Here is a 26,392-nt window from a genome sequence, read left to right as displayed (position 1 = left end):
GCGACACCTGCTGCTCTCGAACATCAAATACAACATTCTCTGTTCTGTCATGTATTACCATCATATATGAACTGGACAATCATTCAGTACCATGGTACATTTCAAAATGCTTTGGTTTTCTACCTGATACCGTCAATGTACCATGGTACTGCCACTGTACTTCTTTTGTAAGGCACACAAAGAAACATTGGGAAGAAAGTTAGCCTATATGAATAATTAAATACTTAAATATTTAATTTCTCATGGTTAATAATTAAGATTCGTTCATTCAGTCTTATTTAAATGATGCAGTGTTTTCTCAACTCGTTATGAATTATTTTATATTAAATATACATATTTTATTTGCTGTGGCGGTAATTGAGCCGCAAAGTACCTCAATACATGAGGACTGAGCAGATACTCATTTTAACCTGCAGTTATAATTCATTTTCAAATGTTCACGTTCATGTGAACGCAGCAAAACGATTCGCATCGGAGAAATGGCGGTGATTTAGCGGCTCACTTTTTAATGTCGTGTCTGTTAAAGTTTGTCAGTGTCATAACCCAGGTGTAAATTATTGCAAGTATAAAAAACAGCAACGTGACGCGCGCCGCTGTTACTTTTCTCAGCGCTTTTCTCAGGATGAGCCAATCAGATTCGACCTCCATTAAACAGACATTTGACAGAGATCGCTGGGTCGAATTTGCATCTCGGTGCACAAATCCGCGAATTTAATTAATCTAAACTTTTAGTGTACAGATAACGCCAATGACATTCAGTCGTACTACTCTTTGGATTCGGTTTTGTGAGTTGCTCAGCGCCTTCAGGAGGAGGAAACACTCCAGCAGGAATCGGTCATGTGATCCACACTTTTCCCATCATCCACCGCTTTGAATCACGGACACGACATAAAAGATCAAATATCGCCTTTACTGAGATTTCTAGAGTTTAAATGAGACCATATCTGTGTTATAGTGGCACATATAATCGCGCTGGAGGAGCAGGAGAGCAGCGTGAGCGCGTGTTACCGTCGTCGGCACTGCGGTGCGTGTCGCATGGTATAAATGCGCTGAAGCGCCGCTGAGTTTTCCGGCTGGTCCGAAGGCGGTGGGTTAGTCACAATTGATTGCTACAGTCAGTTACAGAACTCCTTGTTTCTTCTCTCCCCTCTCCCACCGCTGAACTTGACTAGCCTTTTATTGAAACCACAAACCAACCTATCGAAAGAGCGACCGACTCATTTTTTTGTACTCATTACGAACTACTTACTAATATTGAACATGTTTTTGGAGGAAAATGACAGGTCCAAATAAACTACTATTATCAAACATGTATTTTATTCATATATACACACATATTTACATTATACATAACAACTGACTCCTTGAAATACTTGTAATTTTTTGGTTTAGATATTCTGCATATCAGTCTGATTGAGTTGAGACGGAGCAGGTGAGTGTTTGTGGAGGTGATTCCTAAGATCTCGTCACATCACCGCTGGAATAAAATACTGAAGAGACACATCCTCATGCAGAAAGATCAGGTGAAGAATCCTTCTGTGCACAATATCTAGGTTAAAAACCAAACACACACATACTGAGTAAGTGCTGAAGGCTGAGAGTGTGTGTGTGTGTGTGTGTGTGTGTGTGTGTGTGTGATGCTCTTACTGCACATGGCTCTGCTGGGATTGACCTGCTGTCCCGTCAGGAACTGCTGGAGTTTCTTGATGTCCACACGCGCCTCAGCCATGAGATCCGGATCTCTGTGAGTCGGACTGGAGCTCTGAGAGCCGTCGTCCCCTGAGAGAGATCATACGACACACCGCCGTCATCCTCACAAATCAACCAAACACAACTCTACAAAACAACACATCTACAACTACCAAAGCACTGATGGAGAAAATTATTTTCTGATTATTAATTAATATTCTGTCTTCTTGTTGTGTAAAACACAAGAAGTTTATTTATTCTTTCAATCACTAATAAATAAATTGTTTACTTTAATTCTAAATAAAACTGTTTATATCAGTTATTTTAATATCATCAATATACTATTACGGTTATTGTTAAACTTTTGAATTAGATTTTATTTTTTTTTATATTTTCTGTCTTCATTTCTTTATTTTTAGTCATTTTGTTCATCATGTTTCTTAGGGTTTTTTTATGTCTTTGTGATTATACTTAAAATATTTTTTAAAATAAAACACATTTTAGTTATAGTTTTTTATATTTTATATTTAAATGAGAAATATTGCCTTAGCAACTAGCTGGAATAAAATAAATGCAAGGTTTATGTACATTTAATTTCAGGTAATGTTTATTCTATGTCATAAGTAATGTTTTTTAATGCTCTTATTTTTAGTTAGCAGTAATAACCCTGCCCTAGATGTATCAGAAGTACTGGTTAAGAATATGATTTATTTCTCTCAGCTCAGATGAACGGGTGTTTGAGTCTGTTGTGTTAGGTTGATGTGTGAGCGTCTCTCACCCCACGGAGGGTTTCCCAGCTCCTTAAAGTGCGTTGTGACAGAAACCAGTTCTGTCTCGATCTTGAGATTCATCTCACCGTTCAGATTAGCCTCCAGCACCTGAAACACAAACGCACGTCATCACACCCCTCTGAAGAAAGCTGCTTCGCTCTGACATCTGTTTCGCTCACACTAGACCAACTCCCATTTGGTTGAATAGGGAAATACTGAAACCTCAAAAACTGCTGGCCAAACTCACGTATTTGACATCAGAAATAAAATCTGACATGAATTGACCCATGAAAGCTTAAACATATTTAAAAAGCGTGAGTATTTCAGGTCGGTCGAGCTGATGCACATGTGCTCTTTTAAGCAGCTGCAGTGATGTACAACTTACCAACTACCCATTCATCATAAACTTACCAGATAGTTGGAGAGGTTCTTCATGCGGTCCACAACGCTCTTCATGGTCTTCAGAGGAGGTAAATATATGCTGACCTAAGCATCATACAGTCATTTCATTATTAATGCTGCTGTGCGACGTAAACATGAAAATTGACTCATGTAATGACTTACATCAAAGTCTGGCATCTGCGGCTCTCTGAAATCATGCCACAGTCGTCTGGGAATCACATCCACTGGGATATCATGAGTGACCACACGACTGACGCTGGACAGAGACGGCTGGAAAACACACAGAGACAGAGAGACAACACGTGTGATTATCACTGTCAGGCTTATCAATCATATTTATACCATATATAGATGTAGTGCTATTATAGTCAATTGAAAGTAAAACCATAAAGTTATTTGAAATAAAATGAAAATACCGAAAAAAAATAATAGTAATAAAAAATTTTATATATTTCAGCTATGTGTTTTATTTCTACATTCAGTGTTTGTACAGATACTGTGAAATGAAATCCCAGGACTTTCAAGAACTTTTGAAGAACTACTTTTTTGATTTTCAAGGACTTTAAAGAGAGATGTCTTTCAAATTCTAAAAAAGATAAAAATAAACTAATAAAACAAAATGGCAAAAATAAAGTGAAGTACATGCGAAGTATGCAATGATGTCAACTTAAGAACAAAAAGAGAAAGAGAAATAAAGCACATCACATTTAAAATACACTGTTATTCTGGCAGCAACAGCTGTGATTTAACGTATGTTATATATGACTGTACACATTAAAAACAAGGACGTAGGTTTGATTTTGAATTTGGTGGACAATGGACCACACAGAGACATTTTGATCAGATTTATTAACATTCATCTGATCTCATTTTGTAAGTGACTTTTCTTTTCATGGTATTTGTAGTAAAACTGTGGTTATACAAAATACATGGCTACTACATGTATGTGTATACTGTACACCTTTCTTTATGTTTTCTTTGTTTCGTTCTCATACTGTTTAATAAATATATAAATACATTTAAAAAAAAAAAAAAGATTTTCAAACCTGCTACGAAATTACCGATCTGAATCAAGTGATTCGCGAAAAGCGATCCAATTGGAGCTTCGAAACAGTGAATTATTTTGTGACCCAATGGTGTAACTGATTCGCAGTTTCGAAAAGCTGCGTTTCATTCACTATACGTGCTTATTAAAATCATTACAAGCGATATCGAACTTCAAAAATGAATGGCTCTTTTAATCTGGTCTGGTTTTTGCTAGTGAATCGCTTAAACTAATGATCCAAGTCACGAGTTTGAATCAATTGGAGCAGCTCCAGCGTAAATGACTCATTCAATTGATTCGGTTCGTCTGTTCGCGTCTTCAGTCATGTTTACACGACACCGTCAGCACTACTACTGGCTTAGCTCACTAGTTTTGGGACATTAACTAAAATAAGAAAAAAGTATGATGTTTACAAATACAATATTCATATTTCCATTCCACAGAAAACATCCAACACAAATCATATTGAGGTGTGGTAACCGGTTTACTTCTAACTAGTGAAACACTCCATTAATATGACGAGCTGCAGCTCAAAATACATGTTAGATGGAAACATTGTGCATTATGATGGAGTTTGTAGCTTAATTCACTAGATTTGAAATAGTTTGAGCTGCAGTTCAATAGGAATCAGTTGAAAACATCCAGTCAATCCGACATTTATCAGTATATATTTAGTAATAAATGTCTGAAAGTGATCATGAGGACTGTAATGTTTAAAGCAGCGCTGAAAAGGGCCGGAGCTACATAAACTCAACATCAGACGGGCTGCAGCGTTCATTTTACCTCATAAGATATGTGATTACTGAAAGAAAAAAAAGGAACGGTTATTTCATAGATACATTGTCTTTCAATAATTCAAGCACTTTGTAAGCACCTCTACTGCTTTTTTCAAGGGTTTTCCACTCCTGAAATTAAAAAAAAAGTCAATTTCCAGTACTTCAAGCACTTCAAGCACCTTTTCATTTACAATAACTACAAGTACTAAAAAAACTGAAATATTTTATTTATTTAAAATGAAAACAGAAATGATAAAAACTTAATTTAAAATAATAAAAATAATTAAAAACACTACAAAATTATTAAGGCCCGATTTCACAGACAGGACTTAGACTAAGCCAGGATTAGGCCACAGTTCAATTAGGACATTTAAGTCATTTTTTATAAACATGCCTTACAAAAAACATTACTGGTGCGCATATTAAAACAAAACAAAGGCACTGATGTATTTTAAGATCAGTCACTGCAAGTTTCTTTCAGAAACAGCTCAGACTTACAGTTTAGTCTAGTGTTAGACTTCAGCCTCGTCTGTGAAACCGGGGTCAAAGTATTAATTACTAAAGTTGCGTTCTATCGTTTGCCGTCGTTGACGGATGTTCCTTCTCACCAGCTCCGCGGCCAGCGTGAGACACGGGCAGTTCTTCTTGGTCAGTTTGATTTTGACCGATTTGGCGTTCTGGGCCGTTTTTAAGGCTCGGGAAAGATTCTCCGGAGCCACTTCCAGAAAGATCTCGTTGGCGTCAGCAGACACTCCCTCCAACTGGAACTCATCGAAGAAATTCACCTGAAACACACGTGCATTTATTTACAGGGAAACAGATTCTATTTCTATGTTCTTTCCTGTTCTAATGATTTTTCATTCAAGTGAAAAAATGAACCGAAACATGACGACGAATGTGAGAATGTGTGTCAGGAACTGAAGATGATGATCGTGTTGATCTGACCCAGATCTACAGTTAATTTCATCCTAATAACACGTCTTCGTCTGAAACTTGAGTTTAGGCAGTGATTCGGATCTGGTACCTGTGAGAGTTCACACCACATACTGACTCCTCCTGTAGCGACACGACCCGACAGCACGAAATACAGGTGATCACAGGTGAGCCGCAGAACACACGCCTTAGTCAGTCTGGACACTGTGTTCACCACACCTGCAGAGACCAGACCAGACCAGACCAGACCATCACAGACCATCACAGACCAGACCAACATGAAGCACAAAAATCTCTCTTTGTGATTACAGATGAAATACAGTACGTCACATTTAAAAAGCTAAAGTCTTAAACTCATTAAAGTCAAATAAACACAGAATATCAGCGCATAAACTCAAATCCTGCAGCTTATTCAACTCTGTCATAACAAACAGATCAAACATTAACAAATAAACATGTTTAAACCTACGTGTGAAGTGATTTAAACATCCGACATCGATGATTTTAGCTCGAAACTTCATTTTGCGGCAGTAAATGTGATATTTTAATACTCTGAAGAGTTTTCTCCTGGTTTTTGTTGATATTCATGTGTGTTTTCGCGCCAGCGGCCCAATAGAAAACACTTCCGTCCGGAAACAAACGCCCGGTATTTACAGTTCCGCTGCGCTTCATGTCGCCACACGGTGGCGCTCTTAGTAAAGCTTTAACCCTCCATAATAAAACACCTGCCTCAATTTATGCTTTTGTTACGAAAAGGTGCTTGCGTTTATTCATATTTGAACTAATATTAGTATTTTATTTTTCCAGATGTTTAACACACCTTGTCTTTACAATGACGCAGTTTATTCATCCTTTATTATCAGATGATTTACTGTGGTGTTTACGACACTACATTTTCAAAGTGTATATTAAACTTACATCACAGTAAGAGAGTATTAATGGTGATTTTTTCCTTAAGATATTTTTATGGAGATGTTTTCGTGTGTGTGTGTGTGTGTGTCCCACAAGCCCCCCACCACACACACGCGATCATGAAGTAGGAGGAGAGAGAGCGAGAGAGAGAGAGAGAGAGAGAGAGAGAGAGAGAGAGACTCTGAGCTCCTCATCGCTCCGCTGATCGACTCATGATGATGAAGATGAAGGTTCAGGGATGAAGAGGACGATCAGCCGCTCCAGAATCAGAGGATCAGCGCTGCTTGTGTCGGATGTACCGGATCTGTGTTTGATTGGATATGAATGATGAATGTGTTCAGAGATTTGAGCTGATTGAATCAAACTCGCTTCTTCATCATGGATCCGAATCTTCTCAAACTCTTCAAACTTGCTCTGATTTTCGGTGAGTGTATCTCATCTCTTCATCTCCAGTTTATTAGATCAAACGATTTTGTGTTTCTATTACAAGTGTGAGTCGCCGTAATTACACGATAAATAAATGTGTGTGTGTGTGTGTGTGTGTGTGTGTGTGATTCCGCAGATTCAGCAGATTCACACTCAGATCTCACTTAAACTCATTCAGAATCAGTGACAATCCAGTAGTTCTGTCTCACCCTGATTATTTTAACATTCTCAGTGTGATTATTATTATTATTATTATAGTTTTAACCGTACATAAACACATTGTAACTGTACCTGGAGCTGTAATTGTGCCTCTTAGCTTTATGTTTTTATTGTGGTTGTTAGATGTGTAACCCACACCATTAAAAATCAGTTTGGAAATGAATAAATAGTGATTTTTGAAGTAAAAAGAATCATGAATATTTTATAATGAGTTTGATCAGTGAAGCTGAAGCTCATGATCAGTGTGATAATCAATTAAATCATCAGAATGTCAAATAAATGCTTTCCAAATAAAATCAATGAAAATACACATTTAAATTTAACGACTGAATGTTTCATTGGTGTAGCTGCATGTCACGTGAGCATCAGAGCTCATGACTCATGTATGATCATCTGCTCATGTATGTGAAGGTGATTAGCAGTGAGGGTAAAGCGGGACGGCAGCGTGAACGTCTCCTGTGGGGCTCAACTACGCTCATGCACTCTCACATACTCTCAGATATGCTCAGATACTCTCACATATGATCCAATACTTTCGCTGGAGACCAAAGCGTGTCTTTGACAAGGTTAAAGCTTTTACCCAGAAGCCTCAGTGCTCAGACCTCCTGCTGCGATACTGCTGCCGTTAATGAATCACACACACACACAAGAAATCCTGATGGGACACGAGAGTCTCAGACACATGTGAGGATGACGATGATGATGAAGAGCTCTGTGAGTGTGACCATGAGCATCTCCCCATCTGATGTGTGTGTGTGTGTATCTGGTATTCATCACATTATGAGGACAAATGTCCCCACGAGTATAGTAATACCAGTAAATTTTGATCTTGTGGGGACATTTTCTTGGTCCACATGAGGAAACAAGCTTATAAATCATGCAGAATGAAGTGTAATAGCAGAAGGTTATGTTTAGGTGTAGGGCAATAGAATATACGGTTTTGACAGTATAAAAAACATTATGCCTATGGAGAGTCGCCACAAAAAATGGAAACCAGTGTGTGTGAGATCGCTCACATTTAGACCTTTTATCTGAGTCTGGTCTGATTGTGTGTCTGATCTCATTGTCAGTGTGATTCAGTGTTTGTTGTGAGGTTCAGATGAAGTTTTATGCTGTATTGTGACACACGTGGAGTTGCGCTGATGGTTTAGCAAACACACGCGTGTGCTGCCAGTGTTGTGAAAGCGGCGGTGACCCGCAGGACTCCATCATTCACACTCGCTCACACCTCAGACATTTACACGTGTGTTCATGGCTGTGATCTGGACTCTAGAGTGATTATCAGACCGTTTGATTGTAGACTCTCATCAGTAATGATCAGCGTTTAATCTGACTGATGACGTTCATATGGTCTGACTGTAATAAGATGATCTGCTTTCACAGCGTGCAGTTTGAGTTGTTGTTTTAAACACTGTTTGTTGAAGACATTTTATCGCTGCAGATTGTCTCTTCTCCTCTCTTTGTATTTTAAGGGAATTATAATTTGATCTGAACCGCGTGTCTTGAGGTCATGAGCGCAGGTGCCGTCAGCCGTGAGATGCGTCTATTCGTGGACTGTATTTGTTGCTGAAGGCCGGCGCGAGCGTCTCTGATGATGAGTGACACCAGCGCTGGTGTGTTTGTGTGTTGATGAATCAGATGTGACTCACGAATCCTCCAGAGCTTCAGCGTGCCTGACGCCCCTCCGCACGCTTCGTCCCGCGTCACGTTATCACCACACCTATGAAAAACAAAACAACCCTAAGCACAAGCTCTGATTACTTCAAGTGATGTGACCTTTACCTAAATCCGATCGAATATAAACTAAAACTAGATCAAAATGAAGAAGAACACAACAAAATGAAAACAGGAAACAGAAAATAAAAACGAATTCTAAATACTGGTCATTACCAATACGGGTGAAATGTCACGTTTTCCAGCACAGAATTTGGTATAACAGAACAACTATTTGAAGATGCCGAGCGTTCAGCGGTGTGCAGAAACACTGATATGGGTTCAGAAGGCTGGATTGAACACAGATTTATCAAGTCAGCATGGGTTGGACGGCACTCGTGCTGTAGTGACTTGAACACGCGTGAGAGTCTCCGAGTCTGTCAGGCTCTTCTGCTGATGTGAAGCTGATTTCACGGCTCTTCTCCTCCAGAAAAACATCTCAAACCCACGTTCTCCTCAAGGACGTCCCGTTAATCGAGTGACGCCAGATTCCTCAGGGAGTCGCTTTCGTTACGGCACAGAGAACATTGATTGTGATCAGATGTGATTGTCCACCCGAGGAGCAGATTGAACACGGAAATGAGAGCGATGTTTGGGAAGAGGTGGTGAATTCGCTGTCGGATCCTTACAAATGTATAATCAGAAACTCGCCGTAACGCATGAGACTCAAGAACATCATAAAACAATACGTTCATGTTCCATCCATATTATACAGAAACCACTTCTGCTCTTCTCATCCCATGTTTGTGTTCATGAATTTATTTTCATTCTAAATAAATTCACGAGTTCACCCTCACATCTAATCTGGTTGAGTAAACAGTAAGCATATTTTGGCGTGGGGGAGGGCTCCGAGCCCGGAATATGGCCCGAACCCAGAGAACTCCCCCCGTCCCAAGTATAGGATGAGGATAGATTAAGAGTGAGGAGTTGGGGTGGAGGGGGGATGCCGAAAAACAGTCGAATGACGGAGGTAAGTCGGCTGTGTGCTTATATATGACTTGCTAGTTTGGATGATTAGCTAGACGAGTTGCACCTCTGCCGAATTAGTTGATTATCTGATCGTGCTCCTCCCGAACTTTGTTATCAAACATCATTTAGGAAAATCTGTAGAAAAGTCTAGCGTCGACTGATATTTTAGGATGATATTAATTGATCGGTATCAGAATTTTTTTCCTTTTTTTTGTCTGGAATTATGAATCAGCCCACGTGATTTCTCAGTTCTGGCCTCCGCTGTCTGACCGTGCTATTTCCCATCATGCTCTCTGAATGCAGTTTTCCCCCTTTGACCTTCTCATCTGAGCTTCGACCTTTTGACCCTCTTCCACACCAGCGCCGACGTTCATCCTGTCATTGTGACCATCAACACTGAAAAACATCAGTGTAGGATTTACTTTCAAACACTGTTAGTACATTTCACAAATAAACCCAAGGAAATTATAATTAACATTTTGAAATTTTGAAGCAGACAAACTGAAATAGTATTTTCTTATTAAATGTACTCCAATAATCTTTGTTTTGTTTACAACCTCGAAAAATCATTCTTGCAAAATGTCTAGTATAACTGTGCATGATACGTTTGGATGTGAAGGCCGGTGCTGCTGTAGTTCACTGAACGAGTAATGACCGTCGTGGGTTTGATGCACACACTAAAGACACACTAGATAAAAGCACCTGCTAAATGCACAGGCGTGTTTAATTAACATCCATCAGCGATTAAGACGAGCCTGACGACGTTTGTGTGAACGAGCGGCGACTCGCGCCGGCCCTCAAACACTAACTTGAAGTGACTGGAAGAAAATTGCGAAGGCAAATTGGACGCAGTTCCATTAGGAAGCGCAGAAATTCCACCTTTAATTCCAGATTTAATTGAGGCTGTGATCCAGCAGCACCATCAGCCGCTGTCATTAGTGAGCACGTCTCGTTAGTGTGTGACGGTAATTCAGAATGACTATTACATTGTTGCGATACACCCACATTATCACACACACACACTAATGCTGTGTCTATCATCAAATAATTACCAAGTTGAATTTCATTGCTGCTCCGAGTGGACGGAGCCGTTGCTATGAGAACACACATTATAACTTCATCAGCTCATTCGTGTTTATATACATATCAGTACGGTGCAAACAAACACGATAATTACGGCAGTGAAGGAGCAGCAGAGATATTAACGATTCCACAAACTCTTGAATGTGAAGCTCGTTTGTGAAGAGCTCGTTTAACTGAAGTTGTTTTGATTACTGATGAAGGTCGATCATTTATTCCAGGCGGCAGAGAAACAGCAGCAGCTGAATATGAGTCGTTTACATTGTCATCGTGAGCATCAAGTGCAGCTGAACGGCAGACGTTTTCACATTAACCCTGACGTATGAAATACAAGAAAGAAAAAAACGAACTTTCTGAAGTGGAACGGTTCATTGAGCTATCAAACAAATTTAAAAACATTTTTTATTTATTTTGAATAAATGCATTTTGAAAATATGATTGAAACCAAATCAAATAGATACAAACAGTTAATAATAAACTTTCTGCTAAGTGTAGAAATCTGACCTGTTTCACTGATGTAAGACTGACAAATATGACCTCATTAACTTCATGAGTTTATGTTAAAACTGTGTAATCCAAATGGATGGGAACTGATCCGCAATTCACAATGTTCAGGATTTTGTTGATTCGGATGTGAGTGCGTTTTTGACATTTCCAGTGTCATGTTTTACTGGAGCACAGTCTGGTCTCTGAACGAATCGCCCGAATCAGAGAGAGTGTGTTTGACCATGTACATCAGGGGTGTTTTATCCTCGCTCCAACACACATACTGTGCAGTTTTCAATTAAGCCTGAAGGACTTGATTAGTTGGATCAGGTGTGTTTAATTAGGGTTGCATCTGAACTCTGCAGGGCTGCGGCCCTCCAGGACCGGAGTTTGACGCCCCTGATGTCGACTGAGTGTTTTAGTGTTTGGGTTGTTTGACCCAGTCCTGATCCCACAATGCCCTGCTCCGAGCCTCTCTGTGATGATTGACAGCATCTGAGAGCTTCTCCAGGGAAACTCAGCAGCTCCCAGGAGCCTTTGAACATTATCACGGTGCTCGCGTCTGTGTCCGGATGCAGGAAACTGCTAAATTTAGCACAATAACAGTCAAGTGTTTTCAAGGCCTGAACTGGTGATGCATTCGGACATGAGCAGCTCGTTCTTCAGATCTTAGACCCGTGCGCTATATCACAAAAAATTCACGTGATGTTTGAACTGAACACACGTGCAAATAAGGTAAAGATTTAGAAACATGCACACCGACTTTTCATATGTGGTTGAAGTCACTGCATCTGTTGGATGTTTTATGTCTTCATCATCTAATACAAATGCAAGAATGTCTTTGAGAAGCTCTCGGAGATGAAGCGCCTGCATGATATTGTAAAGTTAGGACTCTACTGGGGCCCGTATTAACGCCTCTGAGCACCATTTGATTCGATGTGCACGAGGGCTCTGCGCTCACATGCACCATTAGCATGTGCCGTTAGCACGCGCGCCCCGTCATCCGTCTGCTGCGGTTAATATTCATGCGTCTCCTCAGGGACGGACTGACAGCCCCGCTGAAAACAGATCAATTCTCATGCTGCTCCAGGCGGCTTTAGATGGTGGAATAACACTGACACGCTTTCACCAGAACAAAATGCTGCTCAACTCGCATGACGATTCCGGTGAAGCTGCTTACTTAACAAGTCTTGTTGGTTGATCTAACTGTGACTTGGATTAAAGTGTCTGTATAATATATACATGTACTTGAGTTGTATGAGTTTGAGATGGGTTTAAAATACAACCCTGGTTGTACATTTTTTAAATCACCTTTATTTCTAGATCTCTTTATCCAATACGGATTGTTTCAAAGCAGCTTCACAGAAATAAACAGGAAAATAACAGTGTTAATGCTGCAAAATGATGAAACTAATTTAATTACAGTTATAAGTAGCTTTACAGAAGACAATAGTAGAATTCAGTGTTGATTTGATTCAGTTCAGTTACTATGAAACAAATTCAGTTGAAATGTGGTTCATAGCAGTGTTTTTCTTACAGGTTTATTTAATATATTTGATGTGTTAACAGGGATTTTTTCTTTTTGACAGTCTTCATTAAACTAAAGAGAAAAGATTGTACAGTGTCCCAGATATGAATCTATTTGTATCGGTTCCTAATCACGAAACTGTTTTTGTTTTAGCAGTGAACACGCTGATGACGAGAGGTTTATCAGGTGAGTGTCTCTTATGTCAGTCACGTCTCAACTGTGTCTTAGTCGTGTCTCAGTTGTGTCTCAGTCATGTCTCACGTCTCAGTCGTGTCTTAATCATGTCTCAGTTGTGTCCCATTAATGTCTCAGTTGTCTCAGTCATGTTTAAGTCATGTCTCAGCTGTGTCTCACTCACGTCTCATTTGTGTCCCAATCATGTCAGTCATGTCTCAATTGTGTCTCAGTCGAGTCTCAATCATGGCTCACTGATCTCTCAACCGTGTCTCAATCATGTCTCAGTCATGTCTCCCAGCATGTGGATTGTCACTCTGTCTCTTCAGACACAGACAGCGCTGAACTGTCGTTCACCCAGCGGCCGCAGCTCCTGCAGTGCAATCAGACCGTCCTGCTGCTGGAGATGGAGAGATGCGGAGAACGATTCAGCGTCGACATGAGTCGTGTTCAGCCAGGCGACAGATGCAACCTCACGCACTTCATCAGGTGAATCATCATCATCATCACATCATCACACTTACAGAAACTTAGTCAACAGCACTTTATTTTCCAATCTATACAAATGGAAAAGTCACTCATCTCAGTGAGTCCAGCTTATTTAAACCTTAACGAGTCCATGTGTGTGTGATTGTTTGTCCTCTTCAGTTCATAAGTCAAGTCGCATTTATTTCTACAGCGCTCTATACAATCCAGATTGATTTAAAGCAGCTTCACAGTAATAAACAGGAAAATAACAGTGTTAATGTTGCAGAATTCATCAATTATGAAACAAATCTAATTTCTGCTGTAAAGCAGCTCTGCAGAAGACAATAGAGTCATTGTTCAGATCAATTCAGTTCAACATTTCTGACTGAAGTAATTGAGCGTAATGAGACGCTTCACGTCACTTTCATGAGGCTGATTTGAAGATCAATGCATCTGGATCATCATCCGCTCAAATATGATGAATGATGCGATACTGGAGAGCGTTACGCTCTAAAACTCCATTTATTCTGCTGTAGTAGGAATGATGTTTTGACTTATTTATATTTGCGCTGTGAGGACTGATGGCAACTAGTGGAGTAGTTAAAGCGTTTCTCACAGACTCGATGATACGCTGCGTGTGTTTGTAAACACTCCGCTGTCATTGATGAATCACTGATCTGCAGAAGTTTGCTCTTGAAGACGTTCCAGGAACTCACAGTTTGCTCTGACATTATCTTGAGCTCCTTCCAGAGACTCGAGGAGCGTTTGACACACGTCAGGAGATGTTGACCTGCATCACCCTTCATAAACCAGAAGAACGGTCACGTCCTTATCACTGTTCACATGTTCATCTGGAACAGAAGAGAGCGCTTCTCACCACATTCAGTCTAGAGATGGCGGTGACCGTCACGTGTCCAGATCTGCTCACGTCTGTCAAATTAAGGCAAAACCAGCGTGTTTTCATGCACTGCTCAGTTTTTGGTCTGTTTTCTTCCTTATCATGTCTTCTTTCAGACCATGCAAAATACACAGTTGTCTATTTTATCGCTCTTTATCTATTCTCAGTTCCAATCCATATCTTTTAAGACTTTTTCCTTTTACAGTTTTATTCCTCTTTATGTTCTAAAGGTTTGTTCATATTTTATTCACACACATTTTACCCCTAAAACATGATGAAAATGTGTTTGTTTTCTGTGTGTTGACAGATTTTTCTGATTTATGGTGTTATAAACAGAAAAATCCAAAATGGAAAAACTCTAAAATGACAACCAAATCAAGACCAATGTTCTGATTTATGTTCTGTAAAAGTATGCAAATCAGTGCATATTTAATGACAGAACCCCTCATTTGCATATTTAAACATAACGTTTTAGAATACGTGTAAGACAAAAATAAAAGGAAAGGAAAGGACGTGACATGTGGCCAAGTATGGTGACTCTGCATTTAACCCATCCAAGTGCACACACACAGCAGTGAGCAGTGAACACACACACACACACCAGGAACACACACCCGGAGCAATGCTGCGGCGCCCGCGGAGCAGTTGGGGGTTCGGTGCCTCGCTCAAGGGTGTCTCCCCTCAGTCGTGGTGTTGAGGGTGGAGAGAGAGTGCTGGATATTCACTCCCCCCACTGACAATCCCTGCCAGACCTGAGACGCGAACCTGCAACCTTTGGGTTACAAGTCATTAGACTCACTAACCCTAGGGCTGCCCCAAAAACGTTTGCAGTTCCTAATTTCATCGGTCGACTAGGGAAGCGCGATGTTCACTTGTAGTGTTTGACCTTAAACAGTCGTTTTATGTGGTTGCCAAGGTGTTCTGGATATGAAAATGGTGCGTCTGATGACTAGAAACAGCGACAACACACCCGATGTGAGGAATCATTGACGTTTGCAGTGCTGGAGCTGTGATCAGCGTGAGCTCTAGTACTAGTGGTGAGTGACTTAAACACCATCATAATGATAATAATAATAATTAGAAAAGAAGGTCTGAGCCAGACGCTGCTGAATGAAGCTCCTCAGACGGACGCTGGTGAACTTCACTGACCCACGACTCGCTCGCACACCATCAGGTTCACCGCTGGACGCTATATTGAGACGAGTCTCGACATGAACCCAATTACTGTTTTCCCAGACCTCTGGAGGAAAGAGCCTGCAGGCGTCGGCAGGGACGCTCATTTGCATACTAATCACAGGAAACCTTCATGAACCTCTTTAACTTCATTTATTCAGTCACTGAGGTCCAGCGTCTCCAGTGATTCTCTGGCGAGTCTCAAACGCGTCTCCTGTTCAGCGGATCAGCATTTATCTGGTCCGGTTGAGGTTTTTCTCCATGATAACATCAGCAGATGGAACAGCAGGTGTGTTTTCGCTGAAGATGGTTGCTGATGTCAGATAGTGAGCGCTTCGGTCCCTGATTAGCGATTTACTAACGGCTGATACGATCACACGACCAATAGAGATTCAGTGACGACCGCACTAATGGGACATGAACACACACACACACACACAATCGTATTTTATACCAAAATTAAGAAAGTGAAGGCTGTTTTGCATTCATATCAAACTCCTTTAATGCCAAACAGTCTCGTCATTGTGAAAAGACTGTAATTTTAACTTCATGAATATTTTGAAAGTCATATTCTGCTTTTCATAAAAACAATCATTGTGTCTGTGTTGCATGAGTTTTGTGACTGTATTACAATAATGAGAATGTGATGTTTTTTGCACAATATTAATAACGGAATTCATAAAAAGTGTATTACTGTGAAGCTGCCTGGAATAAAGTGCAACAGAAATCAATATGACTTTATTAGAAGGGTTACAGCAGATTGATTACATGAAGAACTGCAAACAGTTTTCTAAAATGTTATGTTTAAATGTGCAGGATTCTCTAATTATATAGGCACTGATTTGCATTCATTTAGAGAACATAAATGTGAACATTGGATAAGCTCAGGTTGATAAATTGTCATATTAGAGTTCCAGGTTTTTCCATTTTGGATTTCTCTTATGAATTCTCACTTCATCAATCAGAAAATACTGTCAACACATTTTCACCATGTTTTTAGGAGTAAAATGTAGAAATCGGTGTAAACCTTCAGAATATAAAAAAGGAATAAAACTGTAAAGAGAAAACTCTCTTTGAAGATGTGTATTGGAACTGAAATCTACAGACGCAAACAGATGATTAGATAAAAAACAAAGAGTCAAATGTGTATTTTGGATGGTTTCTTTCCACTAGTCTGAAAGAAAGCAAAACAGACCAAAAACTGAGCAGGCTGGTTTGTCTGTAGTTTCTCGCCTTAAAGAAGAGTTTGTCATGAAAATATCATAATGCAAAACATCTTCATGATCTTCAGAAAGGGGCTTCATGTTCTTTATGCCAGTGTTAATTTCTTGTGTTTTGGACATTGATCCGGAGTATAGCGTGAGGAAGAGCGGTTGCGTATTATGATGTAAATTCTGTTCATCTGCGTCTCCGTGAAGATGAGGAGGAAGAGGAAGAGGAAGGAACTTTATTAGCGCTATAAAGCTGTGAGCTTATGTCAAGGACAGGACTCTGGCTGATCGGACGGATTCTTTTGAAAAGACTCATTAAACGCTGAATGTGAGCCGTTTCTCTCACTGACTTCTTGAAGGAAATGACTGATCCGCCGATTGCCGTGAAAAGAAACGAGCTGAATTTTTTCCGTCAAATCGATAATAACGTGACGTTTCTGGTTCTTTCCACAGAGAGTATCACGTGTTCTCCTACTGCACGGAGGTGAACGCCGAGCGCATCGGCTGCTTCTGGCCGAACCCGGTGGTGGAGCACTTCATCATCGGCGTCCACAAGCACTTCTTCTCCAACTGCAGCCGGGGGGGCGAGGGGTACATGGACCCGCCGGACGACACGCTCACCCTCCTCATCCTCATCCCCGTCTTCCTCACGCTGGCCATGGTGGCGCTGGTGGTCTGGTGCAGCAAACGGAGCGACATCCTGGCCTAGCGTCCGCCGGACCTGGACGGGAAGAGCGCGTTCGGAGGGACGGCGTCGCCCGAGAGGAGGCGTCCGCTGGACTCGTGATGTTCTCCTTCAGGAGCTCCTGTGTTTCAGCTGGAGCTTTCATTCCTCGTCTCGTCGCGATTGCTGATGCTGAACTGCGGATGCTGAATTAATTCAGCGCTAACCGAGAGCGCGAGTGAATATCTGTCGGGATCTTTGGACGGACTAAACGAATCGTGTACTGTACAGCTATTATTTAATGTTTTAATTAAATAAGGTAGATTTAGACCATTAGTTTTCGCTCGGTTCGACGGTTCGTTATCATCTCGACGCACGTCCCCGGTTCATTTATCAGTGATTCTAGCTTGTGTTTCTCCTCTGACTCACAGGAAGATCCTGAAACGATCAACAGGTTCCTGCGAAACACAAACGCCTGTTATGATTCAGAGTAAAGCGGGACACCAACGAGAATCGAGCGAGAACGGCCCTCCACGCACGGTATTATTTATATGAGAAGGAAAGCCGTGTATTGTGTGCGACTTAAAGATACAAACAAAAGACAATAGTTGCTCTCAAATGTCTCGCCTCGTATTCTGGAGAAGGGCCGCGTAGAGCCAGAGCCGCTCGCGCCGCAGGAAGGAAATAAAAATCTTTCCCAGCGCGGCCGATGAATGAGAGGAAATGGGCTGGTTATGATTTTCACCAAACGAGTTACAGGAACCGCTGACATTTTCCCCAAATGACGGTGGGTGTTTTATAAGGACCGAACGCCTTCGTCTTCATCTGTCTGGTCAATCTGCAGTATTTCTTCACCTTCTCCTGTGCAGAACAGCAGCATAAACTTACGATTTATGTATTGAGAAAAAATCCGTATGATTTTATTTCACAGTTCTAACATAAACTAATCAAGTAATGCATATTTGTCACTCATCAGTGAAACAGGTCAGGTTTCTGCACTCAGCAATTCATTGCATCTGTTTGATTTTACTTAATCATATTTTAACATGAATTTATTCAAATATCTTAGAATCTGTTTATTGTGAAAACGGTTAAATCAATTCAGCTGAAAAGTATGAAGATGTGACTAACTGTGATATGAGCAATTAATGAACTGGAACAAGCTTTGTTTATTAATGACAGATATATAAAGCTGGTTATTGTGTATTTAAAGTCCATTAGTGCTATTATAGAATTCTGACCTGTTTCACTGATGTATATTATCACAAGAAATGCATTAGTTTATGTTAAAACTGTGCAACTTAAATAGATGAATCTTAAATTCAAGCCTGAATCTGTGTTTGCTCAAAGCCTCATATATATATATATATATATATATATATATATATGTATTCCTGTATGTCTGTGTGTTTTGCTCCGATCAGGTCTGAGGCGACGCTCCGTTTCTGTTCTGAGTGTATTATTGTAAGTCTCCTTGAGTCGACTGAGAGGGGTTTTTTTGTGCATCCAGTGCTCACTTCCTGTTTACTTTAGAAATCCCACACTACTAAGTGCAAGTTCACGCAGAAGCACAGCGGGGCTAAATTTAACTGGACACACAGATTTCCGTCACAAGAGCGTTTCTTCCACGCGGCCGCTGCAGACGTGATGTTCATCTGAATCAGTCAGAGCTTCTTTCCTGCTGAGATCACGAATTAAACAGCTGATCCCAGATCAGACATTCATATCCGTCGTGAGGTCAGACGCTCAGAAACAGGCATAAAGACGCTATTTCAGCAGAAGCGTTTCTGTTTTTCTGTTAGATAATAAATGATCTGATTTATTCTGTTCACATTTGATTCGTGAAGTGTTGATGTGATCCATGTTGCGGTGTTGATTTTGATGTGGTTCATCAGCTCAAACTAGGCTGGAATGGGTGGGTTTTGTCTTTGACGTGAGCTTTGGGTCAATACCTAATTATATTGAACACATTTCATTAAGAGTTACGCAGCCCTTTTGAATCATGGGATTTGTTTGCTCACTGATCCTGAATTCGTCTGTTCGTGGTAAATTTGTCGATTCAGCAGCACAGTTTCATCCAGACGCCGCTGCCGTCGATCAGAAAAACACACGTATGCCGTACACACGATCGTTCTTCTGTTCATCGTGACGTCAAACGGCAGAAGGCCAATATAAATGCAGGAGTTTCTCTGAATCTCAGTTATGGAATAAAGGTTCTGGAATAAACTGTGGTCTGCTAATATTAGTCTCTATTGTGTCAGTGTTGCAGGAAAGGATGCGTCTGACGCCCGTCTGGACAGACGAATGGCCATGGCACACATTGACTGAGATTTCAGATGGAAAAAGAGTTCAGTAGAATTTCTGACACATTTTGGCCCGCAGTTACTGTCTGTGTACGTCACTGCGCACGTGTGCATACAGACAGACAGACAGACGAGTGTGACACACACACACAGCAGCAGATAAATGAGATCCAGCCCAATATAATATTGATAGAGGTCGAGCAGGTTTATGGGGTCAGCCGGCGGCTCTCGTTGGGTCTTCATGTGTTCACGGGTCAGATGAGCTCCTCTTCATGTGTTTGACTCATAAATGAATCATGAACAGACTCTTTCTGTGTTGAATCTCAATGACATTCGTGATTTGTTAAAGTAACACGGCTGTAGTAGGCTGTCAATGCGTGTCAGTGTGATTTTCAGATGGTATTTCTCCATCTCTGGACGTTGCGATTGTGAAAGATCAGCGTGAGGAAATGAAGAGTAAGAGTTTCTCTGATGAAACTGGATTTCAGGCTCAGATGACCTTTGATGTGTTTCTTAACTCATGAGTCGCTCCGTCTGTGACCTCGACGCGTGTCGGTCCAGCCGTATTTCTGCTGCGGATCACAGTGTGTTATCGTGTCCGTGATGCTCTCGTCTGCATCGGATCGGTTTGACGTTTGACCCGCATCTCTCCATCGAACGCCGGCATTGTTGAATCAGCGTTTGCAAACCGTCCAGCGGGTGAAAGCAACAAAGATCTTCACATGATCGTCACAGTGACTGAACACAAACCCGTTCTGCTGATTAAATTGTAAATCATACACACACAGGTTCAATATTTCCAATGTTATTTACAATATTTGTGCTGTAATTATGACTGGTTGCTAGTTTCATAGTAATTAAATCTTTTTTTTAATTAACATCAACTAAGAGTAATGATACAGTTAATTGTCATAATTCGTTTTTTTCTAGGTCAAAAAAAGGAAACAATTTATGTTATTATTTTTAATCATTTACTTTCCTAACAATATAAGATCACTTTAGTTCACATCTTCATTTTATCCTAATATCTTTAGGATATCTGGTATCTAAATTAATATCGAAATAGTTTTTGGTCATCTTGAGGCCTCCCGGTAAAGATCTGCTTATCTGGACAATATTCAGAAGCTGATCATCTGAGAAATTAAAGCCAGAGGAGCGTCTGTCAGTCGGCGTTCTGTGTCGGTTCTCGTGTGAATCGGCACTGACGCGTCGATCTCTGGATGTGTCAGTGTTTCCATGATGGGTTTGGTGACGGGGGAATAACATCAGTTTATAGGACGAGTCGTTACTGTCCCAGGACGGCAGATCTCACTGCCCTCTCTGTTTATACTGTGAGAAGATCCTCAGAATCGTCCCGACCGTGTGACACGACTCTGATGCTGTGAGAAGCGTCTCTTCTGCGCGTCTGAATCGATGTATCGATCTGAAACTCGCTGAGCCTCAGTGTTTCCGACACTCCCTGTTTGTGATTTATCGAGCGGCTGAAGCAGACGAACTCTTAAGAAGCACACGAAGGACTCGGAAATCAATTCCAGCGTTTGTGTGCGAGTAAAACGAACACGGCAGCCGTAAACGTGACCTTCACACGGCCGTGGATCCGAGAGGCTTCAGAATCACTCAAAACCAGTCCATTTCACAGAGACCCGGCAGGCAGGCCGAGAAAACGCAGCAAATCACCTCATTCTGTGTGGAATCATATTCTTGCAGCATGTTTATTTCATCATCGCAGTGAGAAACTGCCAAAATAATGCATCTCTAATACATCAGAGTGTTTCTCTGCGAACAACTGCAGACAAAATGGAAACATTCAAGACCGAAATACGCCGCTTTCTGACGAGGGTTTGCAGGAGTTTGACTTGAGAAGTCGATATATCAACGCTCGGCTGAGCAAAACACAGTTGAAGTGATCCGTTTATACCATTTTTATTACAATATTTGTTGAGCAGAAACAGTGATTGTTTTCTTTCACATTTACTGTACTGTTTCAATGAATTGTTTTGTTTTAGCATTTGCATTTTGCTGCACAGCCCATTGTGACAACATGCCCCGCTTTCTATTAGATGTTTTTCTTTCTTTTTTTGTAGTCAAGCCTTTAGGTTGTGTGGAAAATACTTTCAGAAACTGCTAGTAAATTTCACAAATAACTACAAAAAACCCCAGCAAGTAACATATTGAGTTTTTCTCAATTACTTCAATGCGTTTCTTGAAATTATGCATTCTTTTCTCAAAACTCCAAATACAAATCCATAACTTCTCATTCGACTTCCTATTTTCATGTCAAGATGTCGCGCTCTTCCAGAACCGCATGGTGTGGTCAACGGGAAATGATGAGATCTGTGTGTAGAGTTTTGCAGTGACAGTTCAACAGATCTGACTCGTGTCAAAACAGGTCAATAGTGTTTATAGTTTAGGGAAATGAGTGTGCTTTTTGATAAATGGTTTTGAAATTTTAGTTCAAAAGCGTGGTTATAGTGTTTAAGTAATTGGGAGAAACACGTAAACATGACATTTCACAACAGAATAACTGAAATAATATTTACTTTTAAAACTTTTAATACTCCAGTAACTCACTCGTTTATGGCATATGGAATATTTTCCTTTCCACGTGTATGAATTAATCTGCAGCCAGTGGGATCTAGTTTGTGGGAGAAGAGGTTTATTCCTCCATCTGTCCATCCATCCGCTACCGCGCGGCTCTTCCTCTGTAACCGCGGGCCGTTTCCTGTTCCTGCGCGTTCAGGAGGAACGCATAAAAAAGAGCAACGATTTCAACAATTATATAATCAGCTTCGGCCGTCTGTTTATAGTTTCAGTCCGATTGTTTAAATATTTCTGTCCTGGCGACATTTAATAATGTTGGGAACGTTTGGAAAAATCAGCTTTCAAAGGAGAAAGAACATCTTCATCCCCATCAGTGCGTCTGATTACAGGAAGTAACCTCACAGCGTTTCCTGTTAACTTCTCCTGAACGGTAGATCCTGATATGACTAGGAATGTCAGTTGATTCAAAATTAAATAAATTAATTACTTGCTGATTAATAAATCAAATTTAATCACAATCAATTAGTATTTGTTGAGAAAACTCCTGACGAACATCATTATAGTGCAGCGATCCACTCGTTACTGTGATAAAGGCCGGATGAACGGACACTGGCGTGAGGTCAGAGGTCATTAGCATCAGTGTCTTTACACTCACACACACACACACACACGTCTGGTTTATTATCCTTGTGGGTATTCTCCATGGGCACAAAGGTTTTTATACTGTCCACACTGTATTTTCTAACCCTAACCCTCACAGAAAACTTTCTGCATTTTTACATTCTCAAAAAAACTCATTCTGTATGATTTATAAGCTTGTTTCCTCATGGGGACCTCAGTTTAGGTCCCCACAGTGACACGAGTCCCCATGAGTCTGTGTGTATTTAGGTTTAGGTCCCCACCAGGATATAAAAACAACACACACACACACACACACACTCAGACTGAGAGATGTTTCCTGCACTGAAGTCAGTCTGACATGTACATGAGGAGGAGGAATGTTCCCGAGAGGAAGATGTTTTAATGTTCCCTACAAAACAAACATCATCAGGGTCATTCATTCCTGCTGCGCTGCAGATTCACATTCCCATTGTCTCATGTGACTGAATATATCAGATAAAATACTGCGGTCACATCTGTAATGATGTACGTCGTTAGTGTCTTGTTGTAGTCTTTTAACACAGTCACAGTGAAGAGAATGTTTCACACTCTCCATATGAAAATCTGATGATTTGTTCAGAAATAATATCACAGATGGTTTCCTGCAGCTGCTCTCTTGGACTCTTACTGTGCTACAGTGTCAAAACATGAAGTATTGCTAAAAATCAAAGCCGCAGTTATAAATCAGATTCTGCTGCAGTATGTTATATATATATATGTATATATATATATATATACTGTGAACCTTGAGGCCGTTTCTTGTGTTTTTTTCCACTGCAGTGTAATGTGTAAATAAATAAATAACACACACTCTTTTGGGACGCTCTCTTCTGGTGAGAATGTCTTTGATTCTCCACAGAGACAGAAGCATCTGAGATCTGAGGAGCAGCAGATCTTCACTGGGAGTTTGGGAATAAAAACTGACTGAAGCTCTCGGGAAAAACCTTTTCATGGAAATACTCAATTACACAATCGTTTGAACGGCGTCATAAAAGTGGAAACATCCAAACATCCCACACAAAACAGACCAGATGTATTTATATGAAACATAAAACCAATATTTCAAAATAAGATTTGGATAAGAGTTTGAAAATAAATGTGATTGTTGTGATGACCGTGCAGCGTGCAGCTGCGTGTTGATCACCGCTAACCGATTATATTCGATCACAGATGAGTGTCGATCCTCATCACTCGTTATATAAGGTGAGCTGAGATTCACATGATTTGCCCTGCATTTATTCAGGAGGAGTAAACAGGGAAGTTTTGTCAAGACCAGCTGATCTCTTCCAGTCTGTGGTTACTTGAACTCGTTAACCCTAGTCATACTGACACGTTTCGGAACTCGGCACAGCATACAGTGATGAAAAACATCGATCAATCAGCTGTAGTACGTTTTACAAGAATTTCACGTTTGATTTAATATGCTACTTGCCTTTTTTTTGTAATTATTTGTACAGTTTGCTAGTTATTTCTGTTTGAAAATCATTTCTATACCATTTTTTCTCAGTGTAGATGAATCTGATATATATATTTATATATGTGTATCAGAGGTTGCGCTAGACTTTAACATTGTCTGTCATTTTAAAAATTTAGTCATAATCTATTGTTACCCGTCATTTGAATTTTCATATTTTAATCAGAATAACATTTAATTGCTTTTATTTTTGTTCTAATTTTTCATTTTTAATCATGAACCTACAGGACGCAGGCCCGTAGCCGCCTAGCGGAAGGGGTGGTTCTTTTTTTCCAAAAAGTGGACCTTTTTCAGTTCCCACCCATTTTGTATTTAACTATGAGGTTTAAATACTTCATTTTGTTGACTACTCATGCACTAATTTGTGCTGTATTATCATGTGTGCTGGTATCTTAATAAGCATGATTTTTTGATTCACCAAAAATATTTACTACAATGTTGTCAAACTGCTTACCAACATATCGCCTTGTTCAGTAAATATACACAAATACCTAAAGCAGTAAGTTATTTAATTAAATGAATGACATTTTTAATGCAATAAAATCACAGATTCTTTGTACTGACACATATCCAAATGGTGGGTGGACGTGTGTCCCTCTAGGGGGGTCTGGGGACATGTCCCCCAGGAGAAAATTTTACACATTTTAAAGTGAAATTCATTAATTTGGTGTACGTTAAGAACTCAGAAGTAAGCGCTCCAACCCATGTTTATTGTGCAAACTGAACAAACAAAAAAGTTGATGACAGTCTGAAAAATGGTTCTAGAACTGCCCCTGGTGAGAATATGTGTTCTTCCTTGACCCATGCTACACCCTTCCACTGAGTTTTCTGAGCCCCCATTCTGGGCCCCTTTCAACCTCTGAGCCCTATGCAGTCTTTCCTCCTTTTCAAAATACAAATATCAAGAAAGGAATTTTATGCAGAAAAAATATATATATATGTTTTTTTTTGTTGTTTTTTTTTAAACCTGCAGAAATTGAATTAATATGGGAGAAGCAAGTTGTCTAGTAATATATTAAACTGATATTCTGATTTACAGCTCAGATAATGTTCATTATCAAAAACAGTAACATCTGTTAAAATTGTAACAACCTTTTTTTTTTTTTTTTTTTCCAACTTTATTATGGACAGGACAGATCAGAAAGGACAGGAAGTGATATGGGGGGCGGGATCGGGAAAGGTCCCCGAGTTGGGACTCGAACACGGGAAGCCCGGAGCACGCTGCCCACAAGGCCATCCGCGCCGACAACAACCTTATTTTTGTATGATGAAATTATTAATAAAAATTACTCACCTATATACCATGGTATAAAAATGAACGACATGGCTTCTAGGCATTGGTATGAAGAACGGTGGTCTTAATATAAATGCACAAACGCTATTAATCACAAAATACTGTAATTATATTCCATTAGTCCTTTAATACATTTAATACATGTCTACATAATAATATAACAGTTCGATATGTCCCACAATTCTGCTGCAATGCGATAGTGCAGTCAGTGTTACAGTAAAAATAATCCATATTAAATGATTCTGACTATGGTTGCGCACAGTGTTTCTCCCGTTAGTCAGCGCTGTTTCATCTGTTTAAATCGCCATGTCATTGTGTTCTTCACCGAATTCAAGCGCTTCACTCTGGATCTCACAGCGCTGTTTCGTGCTCGCGAGTAAACGCATCTGCTCTAGTGAACTTGTGCTCCGCTGCTGTGTGAACTGTGATCCGAGCGGATCAATGGTCCGTGTGTCCCGCATCAAACGACTAGCACATTTATCCATAACGCGATTTTTGTCTTTCCGTCCCCAAATTTAAGACCTCTTGAAATGTTAATTAAGTTTTTATTTTGTTATACTTATTAAGGTATTTAATACCTTTTA

General features: G+C 40.3%; 2 protein-coding genes across 3 annotated transcripts; one reads left to right on the top strand and one right to left on the bottom strand.

Moving 5' to 3' along the window:
• Positions 1–1,315: 1,315 nt before the first annotated feature.
• Positions 1,316–6,254, bottom strand: hus1 (HUS1 checkpoint clamp component). The gene is made up of 8 exons (XM_051097518.1): positions 6,085–6,254; positions 5,707–5,834; positions 5,291–5,467; positions 3,024–3,131; positions 2,871–2,945; positions 2,468–2,567; positions 1,648–1,779; positions 1,316–1,549 (listed from the first exon to the last, which is right to left on the bottom strand). The coding sequence occupies exons 1-8, from the start codon at positions 6,134–6,136 to the stop codon at positions 1,467–1,469; spliced, it is 855 nt and encodes a 284-aa protein (XP_050953475.1). The 5' UTR covers positions 6,137–6,254; the 3' UTR covers positions 1,316–1,466.
• A 422-nt stretch (positions 6,255–6,676) lies between these two features.
• On the top strand, positions 6,677–25,195 carry LOC127155369 (receptor activity-modifying protein 3). Of its 2 annotated transcripts, none has more exons than XM_051097520.1 (4): positions 6,677–6,951; positions 13,105–13,134; positions 13,452–13,611; positions 17,326–25,195. In XM_051097520.1, exons 1-4 carry the CDS (start codon positions 6,906–6,908, stop codon positions 17,579–17,581), a joined length of 492 nt encoding a protein of 163 aa, XP_050953477.1. In that variant the 5' UTR covers positions 6,677–6,905; the 3' UTR covers positions 17,582–25,195. The 2 variants fall into 2 exon arrangements, with proteins under 2 accessions (XP_050953477.1, XP_050953476.1); XM_051097519.1 differs by having other exon boundaries at positions 6,678–6,951; positions 13,102–13,134.
• Positions 25,196–26,392: the final 1,197 nt, after the last annotated feature.

This window comes from Labeo rohita, chromosome 24 (assembly GCF_022985175.1).
Source record: "Labeo rohita strain BAU-BD-2019 chromosome 24, IGBB_LRoh.1.0, whole genome shotgun sequence".
Taxonomy (NCBI): Eukaryota; Metazoa; Chordata; class Actinopteri; order Cypriniformes; family Cyprinidae; genus Labeo; species Labeo rohita.
Note: the sequence above shows the minus strand (reverse complement) of the source record. Positions and strands in the feature narration are given on the sequence as shown.